The sequence below is a fragment of the Pyrus communis genome, chromosome 11 (genome assembly GCF_963583255.1).
Source record: "Pyrus communis chromosome 11, drPyrComm1.1, whole genome shotgun sequence".
Lineage (NCBI taxonomy): Eukaryota > Viridiplantae > Streptophyta > Magnoliopsida > Rosales > Rosaceae > Pyrus > Pyrus communis.
This window is the reverse complement of record NC_084813.1, coordinates 2,015,007-2,030,393: the sequence shown is the minus strand read 5'-3', so window position 1 is coordinate 2,030,393 and position 15,387 is coordinate 2,015,007. Positions and strand designations below refer to the sequence as shown.

Here is a 15,387-nt window from a genome sequence, read left to right as displayed (position 1 = left end):
TTTTGGTAAACTATATATTGGTTTCAAATTCAATACCAAACAACCACTAAGTAATAAAAGATTTTCTCGTAATAATGGTGGTTAATCAAATATCCTGATCTTGACATTGCTTTTTAAATTTTTGCAGTCTTCATGTTTTTTTAGTAGTTTTTAGTAGTGCGATAGCATTGTAGTCTTCGTGTGTTTTTCTTTTTAGTCTGAGGGAGCATATGGTACTCTCTTTTCCTTTCTGGGGGGTTTTTGTTTTTTTGGTAATCAGGATATAGCATTATTCGGGCAAAGATGCCAAAGAGATACAAGAAAGCCTACATCGAGGCAAACATCAGAAGAAACTACTAGAAAAGAGTAGTGCAAAGAGGTGACATTATAACCACGACGCCGCATCTAATGCTAGAGCGTCCCTCCTTGCACTACCAAAAGCACTTAGGGGGGGGGGCAAGGAAGACCATCATTACACAGAACATGAACAAGGGAAGATGGGGGTCTGTCGACCCAAACCTGATCACATGCTTCCCTACATTGTCGCGACGCCAAATGGTCTGCCGCCAAGTTGGCCAGTCTTGGAACCCAAGACTAGCGACAATCAAGAAAATCCTTTCCCAATCTGCAACATTTCACCAGAGTGGGGAAGGCATCCCAACTGCCATTCTTTGCCATGTCCCTAAGGCAAGAAATTGATTCCAAGGAGTCTGATTCAACAATAATCAAATTCCAACCCCTGTTCTTTCCCAACTTACACCCCTGCAAGAAAGCCAAAGCCTTCATCATAGCTGCACTTGTAGCCTTCCCACCGTAATGACCAGCAGCTAAGAACCTTCCTTCCTCATCCTGTGCCACCACACCCGTAAATCTCAGTCCATCATTTGGTCCTTAACTTGCATCCACGTTAATTTTTACAAAGCCCAAACTTGGTGGAGACCATATACCACCGTCAATTGGTTCCAGCAATCTGGGCATGGGCGAAGTGAAAGACACAAATCTGGCCTCCTTGAAGGTGGTAGCCGACAGGGAACTAGCCAAAATAACTTGTCTTGGGTGAATCTGCTATTGGTCGAATTGAAAGTTACACCTTGATTTCCATCTATCAACCCATACTCTAACCTCCTTTCCACTCATAATCTGCCAGTGAGCTCCATTGCATAAAATATCCCTTCTAGCTAGGAGGCTCGACCAAGCCCAAGAGGTTCTCCCGCCCCTTTTTGCGTCAAGGAACGAACAATTAGGGAAGTACCGGGCCTTCAACACCAACGCCCATAATGAGTTCGGAACGAGGCTACATTAATGCAACTTCCATCAATAATATCTTCATTGTTCTTCTAGTTAATGAAATTTCTCCCTAACAAATAAGTACCAAAATATATTTTCATTTTGGGGTAAATGAAAAAGAAGATTTCTTTGTAATGAAGTAATTACACCTCTTCAATAAAACTAAAATACAAAAGAAAAGAAAAACTAGTTACAATCCAAAAGAAGAAAAAATAATAAACAGACTATTGATAATTAGAAGCAACTTGTTTTAACAAACTCAACATATGATGCTCCTCTTCATATATCTGCATTCTGCAGTAATGCGGAGTCACTGATTGTGCCATGCCCAGCCCAAGTGGAAAAAACACAACAAGGAATTCCTCCCCTCCTTTAAGAGATCTTCCCTTGAACGATACAACAACAACGATAAAGCCTTATCCCACTAAGTGGAATCATCCCCTTGATCGATAAATTCCGTAATTTCTGTCCACAACAAGTATTTAAACAAAATGTGGAATAGTAGTTGTTCATCACACATATGTATCTGCTTCTGCAGTCTTCCTGATCACCAATACAGCAATCTGCAATCATCAAACTGAATTTTTTTACCATCTTAACTTTTGTAATGTGACAGAATGCATGCATGTGCATGTTTATCCTAAACCCTAAATCGGATTAAAGTGAATTTCACAACTGATTTATGTTAGTTACTTGTAAATTGGTGTTACTGTAACTACTAAAATAACACCAATTTGGTCTGCTCACTACATGAAAAAGCACTAGTCAGAAAAAAAAAAAAAAGATCTTGAGTTATGATATCGTGCCTACAAGATTATCCGTGTCTAAGTAGTCAACGGCGACAGTTAACTATGCGTGCTATTTGATTTGCACGAACAATCCTTTTACTCGCATCATGTTGTTCCACAGATATCAGTGGCCACTGATGCTTTTTAGTTGTGTATTAGTGGTTTGTGTGCCTACAGCATTGTAAAGGTTGTTCCGAAGTCAGAGAACTGAGTTGTAAACTTGTTTGAATATTACCTCTTAATTAGATTCTCCTTGTATCAATCAACTGCAACTTCATCGCCGTCGGGATCATTCATGTTCTTGACGCGGAGTTCAACAGCCCTCAGATCCCTTAGATGTTGCAAAATCTCTTGGAGAAGATCCACCCCTTTGTCACCCTTCTTTATGGAGCTCATGCAGTGCTTTAGAAACTCCCTGTCTGCTTCAAGAGCTTGTAGCCTCTCATAAACATGATCCACCTCCTCTTCAATGGCTATTTTGCCATCATTCAACTCAAAATTGGTAATTGAGTTCCGCATTGTTTCAATAGATTCAGATTGATCAACGTGTTCTTCATGAGTTAACCCTTCTTCGGTTTCATTGTCAGTTGCATCCAAAAGCGGAAGAAGTCTTTTTACCATGGAACCCAATGTCTTTCCCTCGGGATCATGTTTATCCCCCGAAAATCCCTTCGATGTCCCATTTTCTTCTGGACTGCTAAAATCATGATTCTCTTCGAAGTCTTTGAGACTATACGCGGGGGAATGCTCAACTAATTTAAAGTCATCGCCCAATTCCTCATTTGCACCCAACGTGATTAGCTTCTCCTCCAAGGCTTTGAGCTGATCCAGAATGGACAGCCTCTCTTCCTCAAACCCTGCTAGCGATTCATCAAGAACACTCATATTTTTAACACAATCCAGAGCTAAGTCTTCCAAACTCAGACCTGCATCATCTGTAGTATTGTTGTTGTTATTGCTTTCTTGAAGGCCACCAAAGCCACTTTCTTCGTCCCTGGTTTCAACATTAAGGTCAATCGATAGCGCATCACTATCCCATGATTGGCTGCAAGAAGCAGAGGAATTCCTGCTTTTTACACTTCCATATTTAATTCTGCTCATGATCCTTATCTTCTCTTTTTCCTCATAATCTAGGACTTTCTTTTGATATATTTCCAGTTCCCTCTCGAGTTCTTGCTTTTCCTTCTCCTTCTTGTTCATCAAATCATTCAAAAGTTGTAAGGCATCCTGATCGTACTCGGATTGTTCTTCCATCATCCTCTGGTATTGCAATGCCTCCATTTGCATTGCTGCCTTCTCTTCTTGAAGCCTTGTTATCATAGCCATAGTCTGGTTGGCGGCAATTGCAGACGCACTCCTCTCTTGCTCTAGTTCTGCGTACAAGGAACTTATAGCTTTACGTTCAGCTGTCAGAGCTTCTTTGAGCCGTCCAATGGTAGTAAAAGGATCTCCATCTTCCATCTCACTGACCCCACTTCCATCCAAACACTCTTCTACTGCCGGCTCTTTTTTTCCACCCGGTTTCTTGTGCAAGGAACAAAGACTGTTTACTGATGTTGGTGAGTTAGGAATCTTCTCTTCCTCTGATTCTTGATCATTTTCAAGCTTACTTGTTTCCTCTTTCGGTATACCTTCTTCAGTTTGCCTTAAACCTGTCAAAATTAAATTTACCGTAAACGCCAGCTCTTTTTTTTTTTTTTAACAATTACACTACTTGTACTACTAAATGCCTTTCATCAAATCAGTTTCTGTATATAGGTGGAGATAAGATATGATTTTGAGATTTACCGTAATCACTCTGATCCGAGAATGTATCAGGTACATTGGGAATTTCAAAGCACGTCGAAGAAGAACCTTCTTGAGCCCGAGGGTGATCAGTTTCACGGTCACCCACTTCTGTGCTTGCCAAATTTCTTGGTATAATGTGATCAACAGAAATACTTTCTTCTTCAGATGCTGCATGGAATTAAGAATCAGAAAGCAAAATAAACTTATAGCGAATAAATTTAGTGAATAACTACAATTCTTCTGTACCTGGTGGATCATTTCGTTCTTTGTTATCGGGTTCTTCAATTCGAACAAATAATGTTTGAGCTCCTGGATCAGTGACAACTTCATCACATGGCTTGCCAAGCAAATCTTGTTTTCCCTCTTCCGCGTCTACCTCAGAAGAGTTATCAGTAAAACCCCTGGCCATATCTAAGCTTTCAACTTCTCCGTTACTTGTGTTAACTGCACTCTCGTTTACCATGAGTACTAATGATGCTTCTCCAGAGAGTTGAGGTTGAGATCCGATGTTTGAGTCGGAAGCGAAATTCACTTCATGATGATCATGCTCTCTCACCTCTTCCTCTTTTACATTGCGGATTCCTTGGTCTACTGTAGTTGAAAAATCAATCAACTCCACAGGAATCAACCGATGATTGTGAGCACAGATCAAACCATCCTCGGAAGAAAGGGGGACGATTTCGAGAGAGTAGTCTTCTTCAAAGCAACACTGAATGCTAGTAGCACTAGCTTCGGAGGATTGATGGACAAGTTTCGAGCTGTTAGAATCTGACCGCACAATTTCAAGAGAACCTCCTTTGTTGTCTTCATCTGCATCATTTTTCTGACGTAGCAATACTGATCTAGACGTCAGACAATCTTCCACTGCACTGCCTCTGAAGCTAGAACTGCAAACATCCGATGTAAGTTGTTGCTCGTCTGCCACTCTATCGTCCTCATGTTCTTCATTCGTTGTCTCTAACTCATAGCCATTGTCACTGTGAGTTGACAGGCTATCGGGTTTGTTTGCACGTTGATGATACTCACCTCCGTTGTTTCCACCATCCGCAGCCTCTTCAGCTGAATCTCCTTTCCGGGCATACTCCAAAGAACCCCAAGAAGGCTCAGACGGTGGAGAACAAGGACGGGAAAACATGTTGGATATCTTAGTGGCATGGCTCTCACATACAACATCTGTGTAAGAGTTGTTTGAGCTGTTGCCTTGTTCCAAGACGCGATCGATTCTATAAGTACACAACGGGCAAGGCTGTTTGAGACCAAAGTAATAGGCAAATTTGGTGATCAAGTAACTGAGCAAAGAGTTGAGGAGGAGGAGTGCTATCAAAATCCATTCAAGGACAGCATAGACTAGAATTACAATCAACTTCGGGGTGTTCCTGTGCAACATGGTTGCAAACTTGTTAGCTGCCATGGATGGAGAGAGAGAGAGAGAGGTTCAAGTTCAGACAGAAAAAAAAAGAGCGAGTTGTTGCAAGAGAAGCAGACTAGCTTCCCGGTCAGCTCTAAGTTGGTTAACAGTAAAAATTATGCTTTCTTCTTCATTTTATCAAAAGGGGAGTGGGGATCCATCTTCAGCGTTGGAAGAAGAAATACGATTAGAAAAAAAGGTGGCTTGTAATGTTAGTTAAATACTATAAACTATAAACCCGCGCCCGTAGAAGAAAGCAAAAGTTATCTACACAAGTATTATGTAATTAATTTGTACTTGTTAATTGTTAATCAAATAAATGCATATGCTACTTGGGATTCTTGTTATATTTGGAATTAAAGTGAGAGGCAGGAAATGATGAAACATGGGTTGTCATTTGTCAACAAACACTCAACAGTGGCAGGCATGATAAAAAAGCTAACAAGAAAAAAAGAAAAAGTGGAAGGAAAAGGGGAAGGAATTGGATCAAATTCGGGCGTTTTGGAAGTGATTGGAGAGCCTTTGTATAAATAAAGTTGGTTATATAATATCTTGCTTTTGTTCCTGGGCCTGTGTATGTTTCCTTTAACTTTTTGAAAAGGAGTCGTGCTAGCGCACACTATTTTTTACCTTTCATACGAGAGATTTTTTAATATGATCAAGATGGTACATCACGTATTCTTATATAAATGGTGAGTTGTAAAAATTAAAATTTTTCACCACTTGCATAAAAATACGTGATGTATCATCTGTATTCTCGTCGCAATTAAAAATTTCTCCTTTCACACACCTTTCTAAATTTCCGACTATTATAACAATTAAAAAGAAGTGTGTAAAAAGTAAAAATAAATGTGTGGATACCTTTCAAAAAGTTCATTATTGGGTCTCAAAAACATAACAAATATCAACCAAATGCTTCCTTGAAATGTTTAAGGGGGTGATTTTCACACTCATATTTTGTCCTTTTATATTCCTGATTATATACTTTTGGATTGAACAAATGAAAGATAATTAATGGAAAAAAATAAATAGGAGTGTGCAAGAGGACATATGAGGTATGTTGAATTGAGTAAATCAAACGGAGAAAACTGCCAGGTATAAACAAAGATACATACAAGGAATAATAGGGTGTGCGATTATTATTTTTCGAATGTGCTATAACAAAAAATAAAACAAAATGAAAAGGAAGTCTAAAAGAAAAAGTTGAGAGTTACCTAACACCCTAATAAATATCTGTTTTTTCATTTTTTCATTTTGGTAACTCGTTGGCTTTGTAGTACAATAAAATACAAAAGATCAAGACGTCTAGAGTTCGACTAACACTTGAACCAGAAACATGAAATTACCCCTAATAGATAAAAGTACAAACAACACTTAAGAAACTAGCAGACCCACATGTTATAGTGGGATATCGGTTCTCTTGTCTCTTGAAATAAAACATGTCGAAGGTTTTATTGCAAATGTCCTCAATACTTTTGAACAACTGGCTAGAGACCTCACAAGTCACAATTCATGTGCAAACCCGCCAACTTGTAGACCATGACGATAGAGTCCATGGATTTCCAACCCTTAATTTGTAGTGGTAACCATTTGTAATGGAAATGATTACCCAACTCTTTTTCTCCTTTCACACACCGCTTCTTTCTCTTAATTCGTTGATTTCTTCAATCCAAAGGCTAGAAATAAACATGTTGTATGGAGAAAAAGAGTGTGCGGACACGTCCCTTGGTGAAAAGTTGAAACCGGGTTTGGCTACCCTGTAAAACTGAACGTTATATAAATTTGTAACACTATCTAAACTATAAACCCTAGACAGCAATTTGAACAAAATTAAGTAGTCTAAGAGCATGACAGGATTTGTAGCTAATGAGACGTCCCAAGTTTGAATCCCCCAGCCGTTGTGAATCATTTGACATATATTTCGATAAGATAAGAAAAAGAATGCAGCATTTTATATATGTACAGAATTTAAGCCTCCATGTCAATACCTACTCTACAGTTGTATGTCAATCTGTATCTGCATTGTCGTCGGATTCTTGGCTTTCATCTTCTTGAATGGCATTTTGGTTCATCGTAAACCTCCAGCTATCTCCTTCCTCAATCTTCCATTGTTTCTTAAGTTCAAAGATTGCTTTTGAGGCTGCGGCAGCAATTGCTGGATTGCTATCTTCTGCGAGTCTCTGCAAGAAAGGCATGAGTTTCTGGCATCACCACGGCAAAGAATGACGATTACAATTATTTAATTTCCAGCAAACCTGTAATGCTCCCATTCCTGCATTACCAAGAGTCCACATAGATGGAGCTGCAGCTAAAGCATTGGCCACTGCTTGCCTATACAACAGAAAACAAACAGGTAACAGTGGATGATATACAAGTCAAGTAGGAGTTGACAGAAACTAGGGAATCAAAGTTCAAACAGGCTTCCTTGTCTCTGGAATTTGTTATATTACTCGAAAATATATTCAGTAGCACGATTGTTTTAAATTAATATCAGCGTCAGACTTCTATTTGGCTATCTATTACCTTCTCATAGGTTACGGTTATTATGCATTTTACAGTGAAATGGATTGCAAATTCACAATATATAAAATGAGAAACAAATGTCTAAAAGAAACACAAGAGACACTTTTCTCAGCATTGTTTCCAAAAAGAGAGGCAAAATAATTCCAAGAAGCCTATTGCATGATTGGCTTTGTACACTTAAATCATATTGCATGATTTAAATCTTAGTTTCACAACACAACAATACAGACTAAACTGTAAGCTTGTGAGGGAAAATATATGCATTTGTCACATCGAAGGGGGGTAAGATTGTCCAAGGGGCACTATAAGATAAGTAATGCTTGCATAACTTACCTGGTGTTGACATCAGGAGAACTTGAACACTCCGCCAATAACGATACACTACTTTTACCATCCATTGCATCGAGATCGATTAGAGTCGCAATTAACAGCTCGAGCTACTCCAGATAGAAAAGATAAATTAAATAAGCGACCCTACAAGCAGTCTAACATAGTAAAATTAACTGCTAGATCAGATCATGAACATAAATACATAATTAGATATGGACCTCTTCAGGATCAGTATAATCAATTCCATCAGCTTCAAAGAAGGCAGAAGCCATACTCCAGTAAGCTTCCTGTACACAACCAGTCACATGATTGTAATATCCTGAATCTCAAGAAAGTAGAAAGAAAGAGAACCGGAGAATTCCAGGAAAAGGGGACCTGAATTGCAGTAATGCGATCAGTAGATACTTCTCCAGGAGGGAAATCAAGACTTTTCCCATTCTTTTCAAGCATTATACGCCCCAGTATGTCATTTTCTGATATAACACCATTTTCTCTTTGCAGAGGACTGGATGTTGATGTGAGATATTATGCTCCAAAGGTAAATACACAAGTGATAGAAGGGATCAAACAACGAACTTAACAATCACAAAAGAAACTTACAAATTGTACAATTTGTTCACCATCCTGTCATGAATATTTTTGACAAACTGCATATAATATGTAAAAAATTCAGAGAACACAGAGCAACATAACTAGACATGATAAACTAGAAACATATTCTCCCACAAGTATCCTTGATTAGTATCGCAAAACAAAATCAATTTACCTCCAAAGCCATTAGGGCATCTTCCATTGCACATTGTTTCGCACGGAGGTTAGCACGGCGCAAATCAGCCTTAGAGAGTCAACACAGCATCAAGATTCATATTTAGTGCCTTAGTATCATCATTGCATTTTCCAGACAACTAAAATTGTTTTCCATAAGTAATACTGCACTTTTACAATATATATTTTATATACATACACATAATGTAGAACCGAATTTCAGAAAACTTGAATTGTTTTTTAATTATACTAGAATACTAGCAACGGTTTTCTAAGCATTGGATGCAGATTCATGTACCCTCTCTTGTTTGTACTCTTGTACATCAATCAAGCCTTTATTTACATGCATTTCTTTCAACTTTGGCATCTTTTTTATTTTCTTGAATTGTTTCCTGGCTCGCTTATTTCTATTTTACACTCTCGTAGTTTAACTACGCACACTAATGGGTATTAGAAGTCAACTATTGAACTATAGCAATCTAGTTTAGAGTCAAATATACCGGCAGGGCACACTGTTTTCACCTTATACGTTGCATATTCATCATTAATAAATATTGTATGAAGCTCGTATAGTTAATTGATGCATATTGAATGATTTCAATTTCTTCTAAGTTTCCTTCAAAATTTCTATGTTTTGAGACATTACATCATGTCAAACAACAGTTATAACAAAAAGAGTTTCTTTCTGTGAAAAGCGTACCTCTAAGGCTCCATCACTCCAATGCTTATCAGCAGCAGTTTTCAATCTAGACTCGGCTTTTTCTTTTAAGATCTGCAGAGGATTGTTGGTTATCAAATTAGTAAAAATATTCAAAGTTTTAGTAAAAAGCTGCCCCCAAAAAAAAAAAAAACTATTTATATTTAGGCCCTATTTATTTTTCCCAGAAAAACTGGGCTTAAATATTTTTTAAAAAATAGTTCGGGGCTTAAAAATAGAAGACACCAAAAGTAAGTGTTTATTACAAGTGTTGCTTTGTGACTTACTGCTAAATGCCCCCATAAATAACACACATACCATAGCAATATGATGAAGGCGCTCGGCCTTCTTCTTCACATTACGGTCAATTTTCTGAGTATCCTCTCTTGCCCGTGCTACAGAGCAGAAGGTCACGATAACAACATCATAAGTTTCATGAGAAAGATGACTGCATGGTTAGGTAACCAGAAAAAAAGAGAACCAAATAATCCATTCTCCCATTAAATAAACAAAAAGAAATAAGAAGCCAGAAGTTCTAAAAGGAGAAAAATATTCATCCAAGAACGTATACTCATACAAAATCGTTGGTTGAGTGCTCATTCCCCAGAATGAACATTCGAAGGAATGCCTCAAAACGTGGAATCAGCATTCCCCCATTTTATCATGATCAGGTGTCCTTATCTTCTCCTATTATGCCAGAGCCACTAACTTCCTCACCTAACTTCATCTACATCACCATACCCCCATTGCAGGTTTATCTCCAGTCAAAAGATTGACCCATGGTTTTCCAATAATAATGATGAATTACTGCATTATGCTATACACACATGCGTTTACCACAAAATCCTTTTGGAGTATTTTGGGGTGAATGTGTACAATGTACTCAACATCGCATTGCTAATTTCTTCTTGTTTGCAATCAATTGATTTTACCTTGTCTTCCAGGCTAATCTTTATCCAGAAACTTGCTATGGATGACGAAATGTGCATTTCACAAGAATCAGACCTATGGAACTTACTCCTCCTCATGGGTTTACACAATTGAATACCTCCTGTCCTATATAATTGAATACATTCTATCCTATCGGACATCTAACTCAGCATGTTCTCCTTTTTTTTCCTTTTATCTGTTGTAGTCGTCCTTTTTTTCTCTCCTGTCGCACAGTTCAAATAACTTCAGTCATAGCTTTTCCTAAAGGGTATGTTTCAGAAACTTCCCTACCAAAGCAGAATGGTGTGGCTCAGTGCAAAATGTGGAGACTATATAGCTTTTGTTTGATGTTTCTTGAGAGTATGGCATATGGTCATTCTAACTATTGCATACCTCATTAACCGTACTAGAGTAGTCCTAAATGGTACAACTCCACTCAAAGTCCTTCAGCCACGTAGATATCATATTTTCAGTAGAAATATAACTTCATGATTGGTTCCAACCAATGTTTTACACGACTTTTAGCTTAGATTATATTACTTGTTAAAAAAGAAAAAATTTCTAAATTACTGGAATATGGATTTTGAATTTTTGTAACTATTAATAATTCTATCTGAGAGAAAATATGAGAATAGGATTTCTTTTATGACTACAGCTAAAATATATAAGCAACAGAGTTTATATTCTTGATAAAAATCTTTTAACCAATCATATATATTCTTGATGAATCCCCGATGCAGACCCTAGATTACCAGTTCCAAATAAATAACAAGAGTTTGATTATTTTCTTGATTCCAAATTTCCAATTCCATTCCAGAAACCAAACACTGTATTCATTTCACATTATTTGTTATTCGAATATGAATAAATTTCTGTAAGTGTGGATTCAAGGATATATAGAATTTATAAAGCTGCCCAAGAAAATCTGCGCACTGAAAAGGTGATAAGAGTTTTACCATCCAGCTTAAGAAACCCCGACCCAAGGATAGCAATGTCTTGACGCACACGGGCATCCAACCTCATTATACCACTGACAAGAAATGGCAAATAATGAACAATGAGCTCTAAGCATGAACATTTCAGGTCATATAAAAATCATGGATGCCTATCTTAATACATTGATAATAACTATCACGTGCAGGTAGCCAGTACAATTGTATATTTTTTGCAAACCATGCTCGACCTGACTTTATAATGCGTAAATTACAGAAAAGGCCAAAAAAATGGTCTTGCAAATTTTGCATACAGGTCCAGTGTAATTTGAAAATTGTAAACCTTAATTGTAATTTAATATTGCAAGACTTGTTCCTGAGACTAAAGTATAAAGACCAAGTAAGATGGGTTACAATTAACTACTGCAATCTCATCTCAAAATGAAAAGGAAAAAAAAACGAACGTAGATTAGGGAATCTTACCGAGAAAGCAGAATAATGTCATTGCGTGCCCTTTCATTAACAAACTTCGCGTCATTGTAAACAAATTTGCAAGCTTCAGCTAAACCCTGATTGGAGTGAGTAGTTCTCTCATAAAAGACTGGAGGGCCCCCATCTTTGTCATCCCTAATCTGTGAACTAGGATACAAGAGGAGTTCTTTAACAGATGTTGAAAAAGAGAACAATTGGCAGTTTTTTTAAACTTACGCTAAAAATATGCCACAATCAAAAAGCATGAACAACAAACTAATTAGGCAAGAGTTACAAGTGATAGTTCAAGATATAAATAAGGAAAATTCTGAAAGTTGATGAAATAATTCGTTGTCAAAATCTATTATAAAAATGAGGCACAAATTCATTAAGTACCTCCTTTTCATGAGTGAAGAAACATAAATTATGTAAGAAAGTTAGTGTCACGGGATTTTCTTACCCTCTGGTCCATTTGGTTCTAATATGTAATTTTTCTCACCTTGACACTTAACTGAGGATCTAGATGAAGGGAATATAAATGCACTTGTCCCTAGTTTGAGGGTTGTGAAAAGTACCTAGAGAGCGAATCCCTTCTCCCTATATACATACATTATTGTCCTTGTTCGTTTGATTGCCCTCTTCCTCTTAAGAAATCCTCCTGCTGGTATTTTCTATAATATGGATAACTTATAAAGCATTAGATCAATCAGTTGTGTCCCTGTGAGTGAGTAGTCCATTCTAGTAGTACTTCCGAGTGCTTATTCCTTTCCTAACTAAGCAAGTAAACTATCCCTCATGTATCCCCTTTAGTCGTCTAAGAGCCCTTTCTTTCTTAGTGCTTACGCTAAGGAAAAATTTGATTGATAGAGCTAGATGTGGAGAGACCCTGTTGCTTGTTTACCAAACACAAGTAAACAAGCTAGAAGAAGATAAAACTCATATCTCAATCAACTCAGAAGAATGTATTTCTTACTCCGAGACAAGAGGAAGATGGGGAGATTGAAGGTTTGTAACTCCTTGTCTGCTCATCTACTGCAACTCTTTTCCTTTTGGCTGTCAGATGGAGACATATAAATGGCACTTTGCCTAATTCCTATGTTTAATAGGCATATTTTCCTTTCAAATACAAACCACAAGTTTCATGTAAGGAAACTACCAGGGATAGCGAAAATCCTTCACACATATACAATTATTTAATAAATTAACAAGTTCCAATTTACCAGCACAAGTTGACAATCATAAGCCAATTGACAGGTTGATCCCCAATAAAAAAAATAAAAAATAAAAAATAAAAAATCCCAAAACAAAGTTAACACTATAAACAATCTGATTTAAGGAATAGCCATGTTTATCTAATAATTATTGCAGACTTGCATTATGCTTTTAGATAAATTATTATTCCCTTTGTCCTCCTATCATTAATTTGCTGCACATACACATAGAACAATATCTACTTTAACAAAGTAAATTCAGTCTCAGAAACATAATAGACCATTTCTACTAGGTTCTTACCTAGTCTCCTTTGCCGAATCACCATAAGTTACAATGCGTTCTTTTGCTTTGGTATTATGATTGCCCCCTGACAGGTTTAAGACAGTAGATCTCTGAGAGGCAGTAAAATTAACTGGTTTACCCAATATACGCTTCAAACCAGCATTAGAAAAGCTCATTTTTTCTGAACCGATACGTGCACAATTTAGCTGCCTCTGTTCAACCCCTTGACTTGGATAATGAAGGTTATGTCGTTGCATCGACTTGGAAAACGAATTTAAAACTCCATATGAGTTAGGAATCGTTTTTGAATTAGTCACTGCAGGACAGCTGGAAACCTTGCTTGCAGTAAGTGCCATGGAAGGATCAACACACCAATGAAGTGAAACTAGCCAGAATTTCCTTCACAGAAGCTTAAATCTTCATTTACAACAGAAAAATGAATCAAGAAAGTGTTATATTCTCATTTAACATAAAAAAAAAAACTTATGAGAAAATACTACCACACAATACACAAAATTTCTACGAGCATCAAATACACGATATTACATATACCATACTAAGTCCCCAACATATGCAGTCTAACATGCAAACGGAGACCATAGTTCCGTTGGGGAAATTTCATAACAAAAATTTCATAACTTTTGGCTAAATATATGATTGGGTTCAGAATCTTCAGCCAACATAATCCTTATAGCCCACCAATAAGGTATTCACTACCTTTCTTTTTTCATAAAGTCTGCCGTCACATTCCAGTCTTTCTTATTAGGCTTCCAAAATCAATGAATTCAACATCTTTAGTTTTCAAACCTCTTTAACTAAGAGTTTGGAGTGCTTCTGTTTCATTCCAAAATCGTGATATGAACATAAGAATTTTCTCATTTCTTTCTTCCAATTCTTATAAAGGACACTCTAGTCACTTTTTTCCCTAACTTCGCCCATGATCTCTTATTCTATTTAACCGCCCTTGACGGTATTGGCAGTTCCCCCACCCTCGCAAAGCAGAGAGCCTTGCGGCTTGGGGTCGTCCTTTTTTAATGCAGAATGCTGCTGTTGTCAGTGTCACTAGTATTAATTATAGAGTTAAATAATTAATCAAGGGCGATATTTTCATAGTTTAAAAGCTAAAGTACAGCAAAGGTTTCTGTATTCCATTTTTCGATTACTAATCTTGATCACCTCAACATTTCAGTTCAAATTTTTTGTAATTACTCAATCATTTTACCACGATCATATCAACAAGCACGCAATAGCTAAATCAAAGCAAACTTCACAATGCATCCATCAGTCACTGAACGAAAAATCGAAAGACAAAGTCCTAAAAATTCAGAGCATAGAGTGAAAACGAAATCTCGTTAACCAAATTGAAAATCAAAGAAAACCCATATAAGAATTTGCAGAATAAAGATGTGGAAGCAGCTGGAAGTGAACAAAGCAAGAAACTCACCTCGCGGTAGGAAAGCACTGACTTTCCACAAGAGAGAGAGAGAGAGAGGGAGAGGGAGAGGGAGAGGGAGAGAGAGATCGTAACAAATTTGTAGGCAGTCTACAGTGAAGGAAGAATGGCGTGGAAATTGAGAAGAGAAATTGCAACCACAACAGGTTCATGTGGCCCCGGAAGTGCCACAGCGCAAACATACAAGAACGAAGATTCATGAAAGGCGGGAGAGTTACGTTTTTATCATTTATGCAATTATTGGACCCATTTTGACAAATTTTGAAAAATTGCCCACTTCGGAGGCGCGGATTGAATTTTGCAACTTTAACGAAAAGCTCAGCACTGTTTACTTTAATGAAAAATTATATTTTTGCATTAAAAAACAATCATGATACTATTTATTTTTACTCTTTATTTTATCCTCATCGTTAAAAATTAAAGTTTTCAAATCATTTTCATTAATTTTTCTTTGAATTTTAGCCAAATTTTTTAACTTGTTATAATTCTAACAAAAAAAACTATGGTAAATAGTCTTCTTTAGTAATACTAATCTCTCTCCT

General features: G+C 37.1%; 2 protein-coding genes across 5 annotated transcripts; both read right to left on the bottom strand.

Annotated features, from left to right (window-relative positions):
• Positions 1-1,308: 1,308 nt before the first annotated feature.
• LOC137708777 (myosin-binding protein 3) lies at positions 1,309-5,406 on the bottom strand. The gene is made up of 4 exons (XM_068447930.1): positions 4,089-5,406; positions 3,843-4,010; positions 2,290-3,706; positions 1,309-1,829 (listed from the first exon to the last, which is right to left on the bottom strand). Exons 1-3 carry the CDS (start codon positions 5,251-5,253, stop codon positions 2,313-2,315), a joined length of 2,727 nt encoding a protein of 908 aa, XP_068304031.1. The 5' UTR covers positions 5,254-5,406; the 3' UTR covers positions 1,309-1,829; positions 2,290-2,312.
• Positions 5,407-6,665: 1,259 nt separating this feature from the next.
• LOC137708038 (senescence-associated protein AAF, chloroplastic-like) lies at positions 6,666-14,902 on the bottom strand. 4 transcript variants are annotated; one of them, XM_068447007.1, is made up of 14 exons: positions 14,837-14,902; positions 13,411-13,809; positions 11,911-12,066; positions 11,452-11,525; positions 9,884-9,960; positions 9,569-9,640; positions 8,870-8,938; positions 8,704-8,750; positions 8,479-8,608; positions 8,322-8,390; positions 8,107-8,210; positions 7,506-7,581; positions 7,239-7,430; positions 6,666-7,015 (listed from the first exon to the last, which is right to left on the bottom strand). In XM_068447007.1, exons 2-13 carry the CDS (start codon positions 13,746-13,748, stop codon positions 7,257-7,259), a joined length of 1,386 nt encoding a protein of 461 aa, XP_068303108.1. In that variant the 5' UTR covers positions 13,749-13,809; positions 14,837-14,902; the 3' UTR covers positions 6,666-7,015; positions 7,239-7,256. The 4 variants fall into 4 exon arrangements, with proteins under 4 accessions (XP_068303108.1, XP_068303107.1, XP_068303110.1 ...); XM_068447006.1 differs by having other exon boundaries at positions 6,666-7,007; XM_068447009.1 differs by having other exon boundaries at positions 7,243-7,430.
• Positions 14,903-15,387: the final 485 nt, after the last annotated feature.

Excerpts from the sequence above, each read along its gene's own strand:
- LOC137708038 (XM_068447007.1), bottom strand. The coding sequence starts at position 13,748 with ATGGCACTTACTGCAAGCAAGGTTTCCAGCTGTCCTGCAGTGACTAAT. Across the intron at positions 8,939-9,568 it reads GGAGTGATGGAGCCTTAGAG|GCTGATTTGCGCCGTGCTAA; the intron begins GTACGCTTTTCA and ends TGACTCTCTAAG. Across the intron at positions 8,609-8,703 it reads GTGAACAAATTGTACAATTT|TCCTCTGCAAAGAGAAAATG; the intron begins GTAAGTTTCTTT and ends ATCAACATCCAG.
- LOC137708777 (XM_068447930.1), bottom strand. The coding sequence starts at position 5,253 with ATGGCAGCTAACAAGTTTGCAACCATGTTGCACAGGAACACCCCGAAG. Across the intron at positions 4,011-4,088 it reads AGAACGAAATGATCCACCAG|CATCTGAAGAAGAAAGTATT; the intron begins GTACAGAAGAAT and ends AATTCCATGCAG. Across the intron at positions 3,707-3,842 it reads CTCGGATCAGAGTGATTACG|GTTTAAGGCAAACTGAAGAA; the intron begins GTAAATCTCAAA and ends TAATTTTGACAG.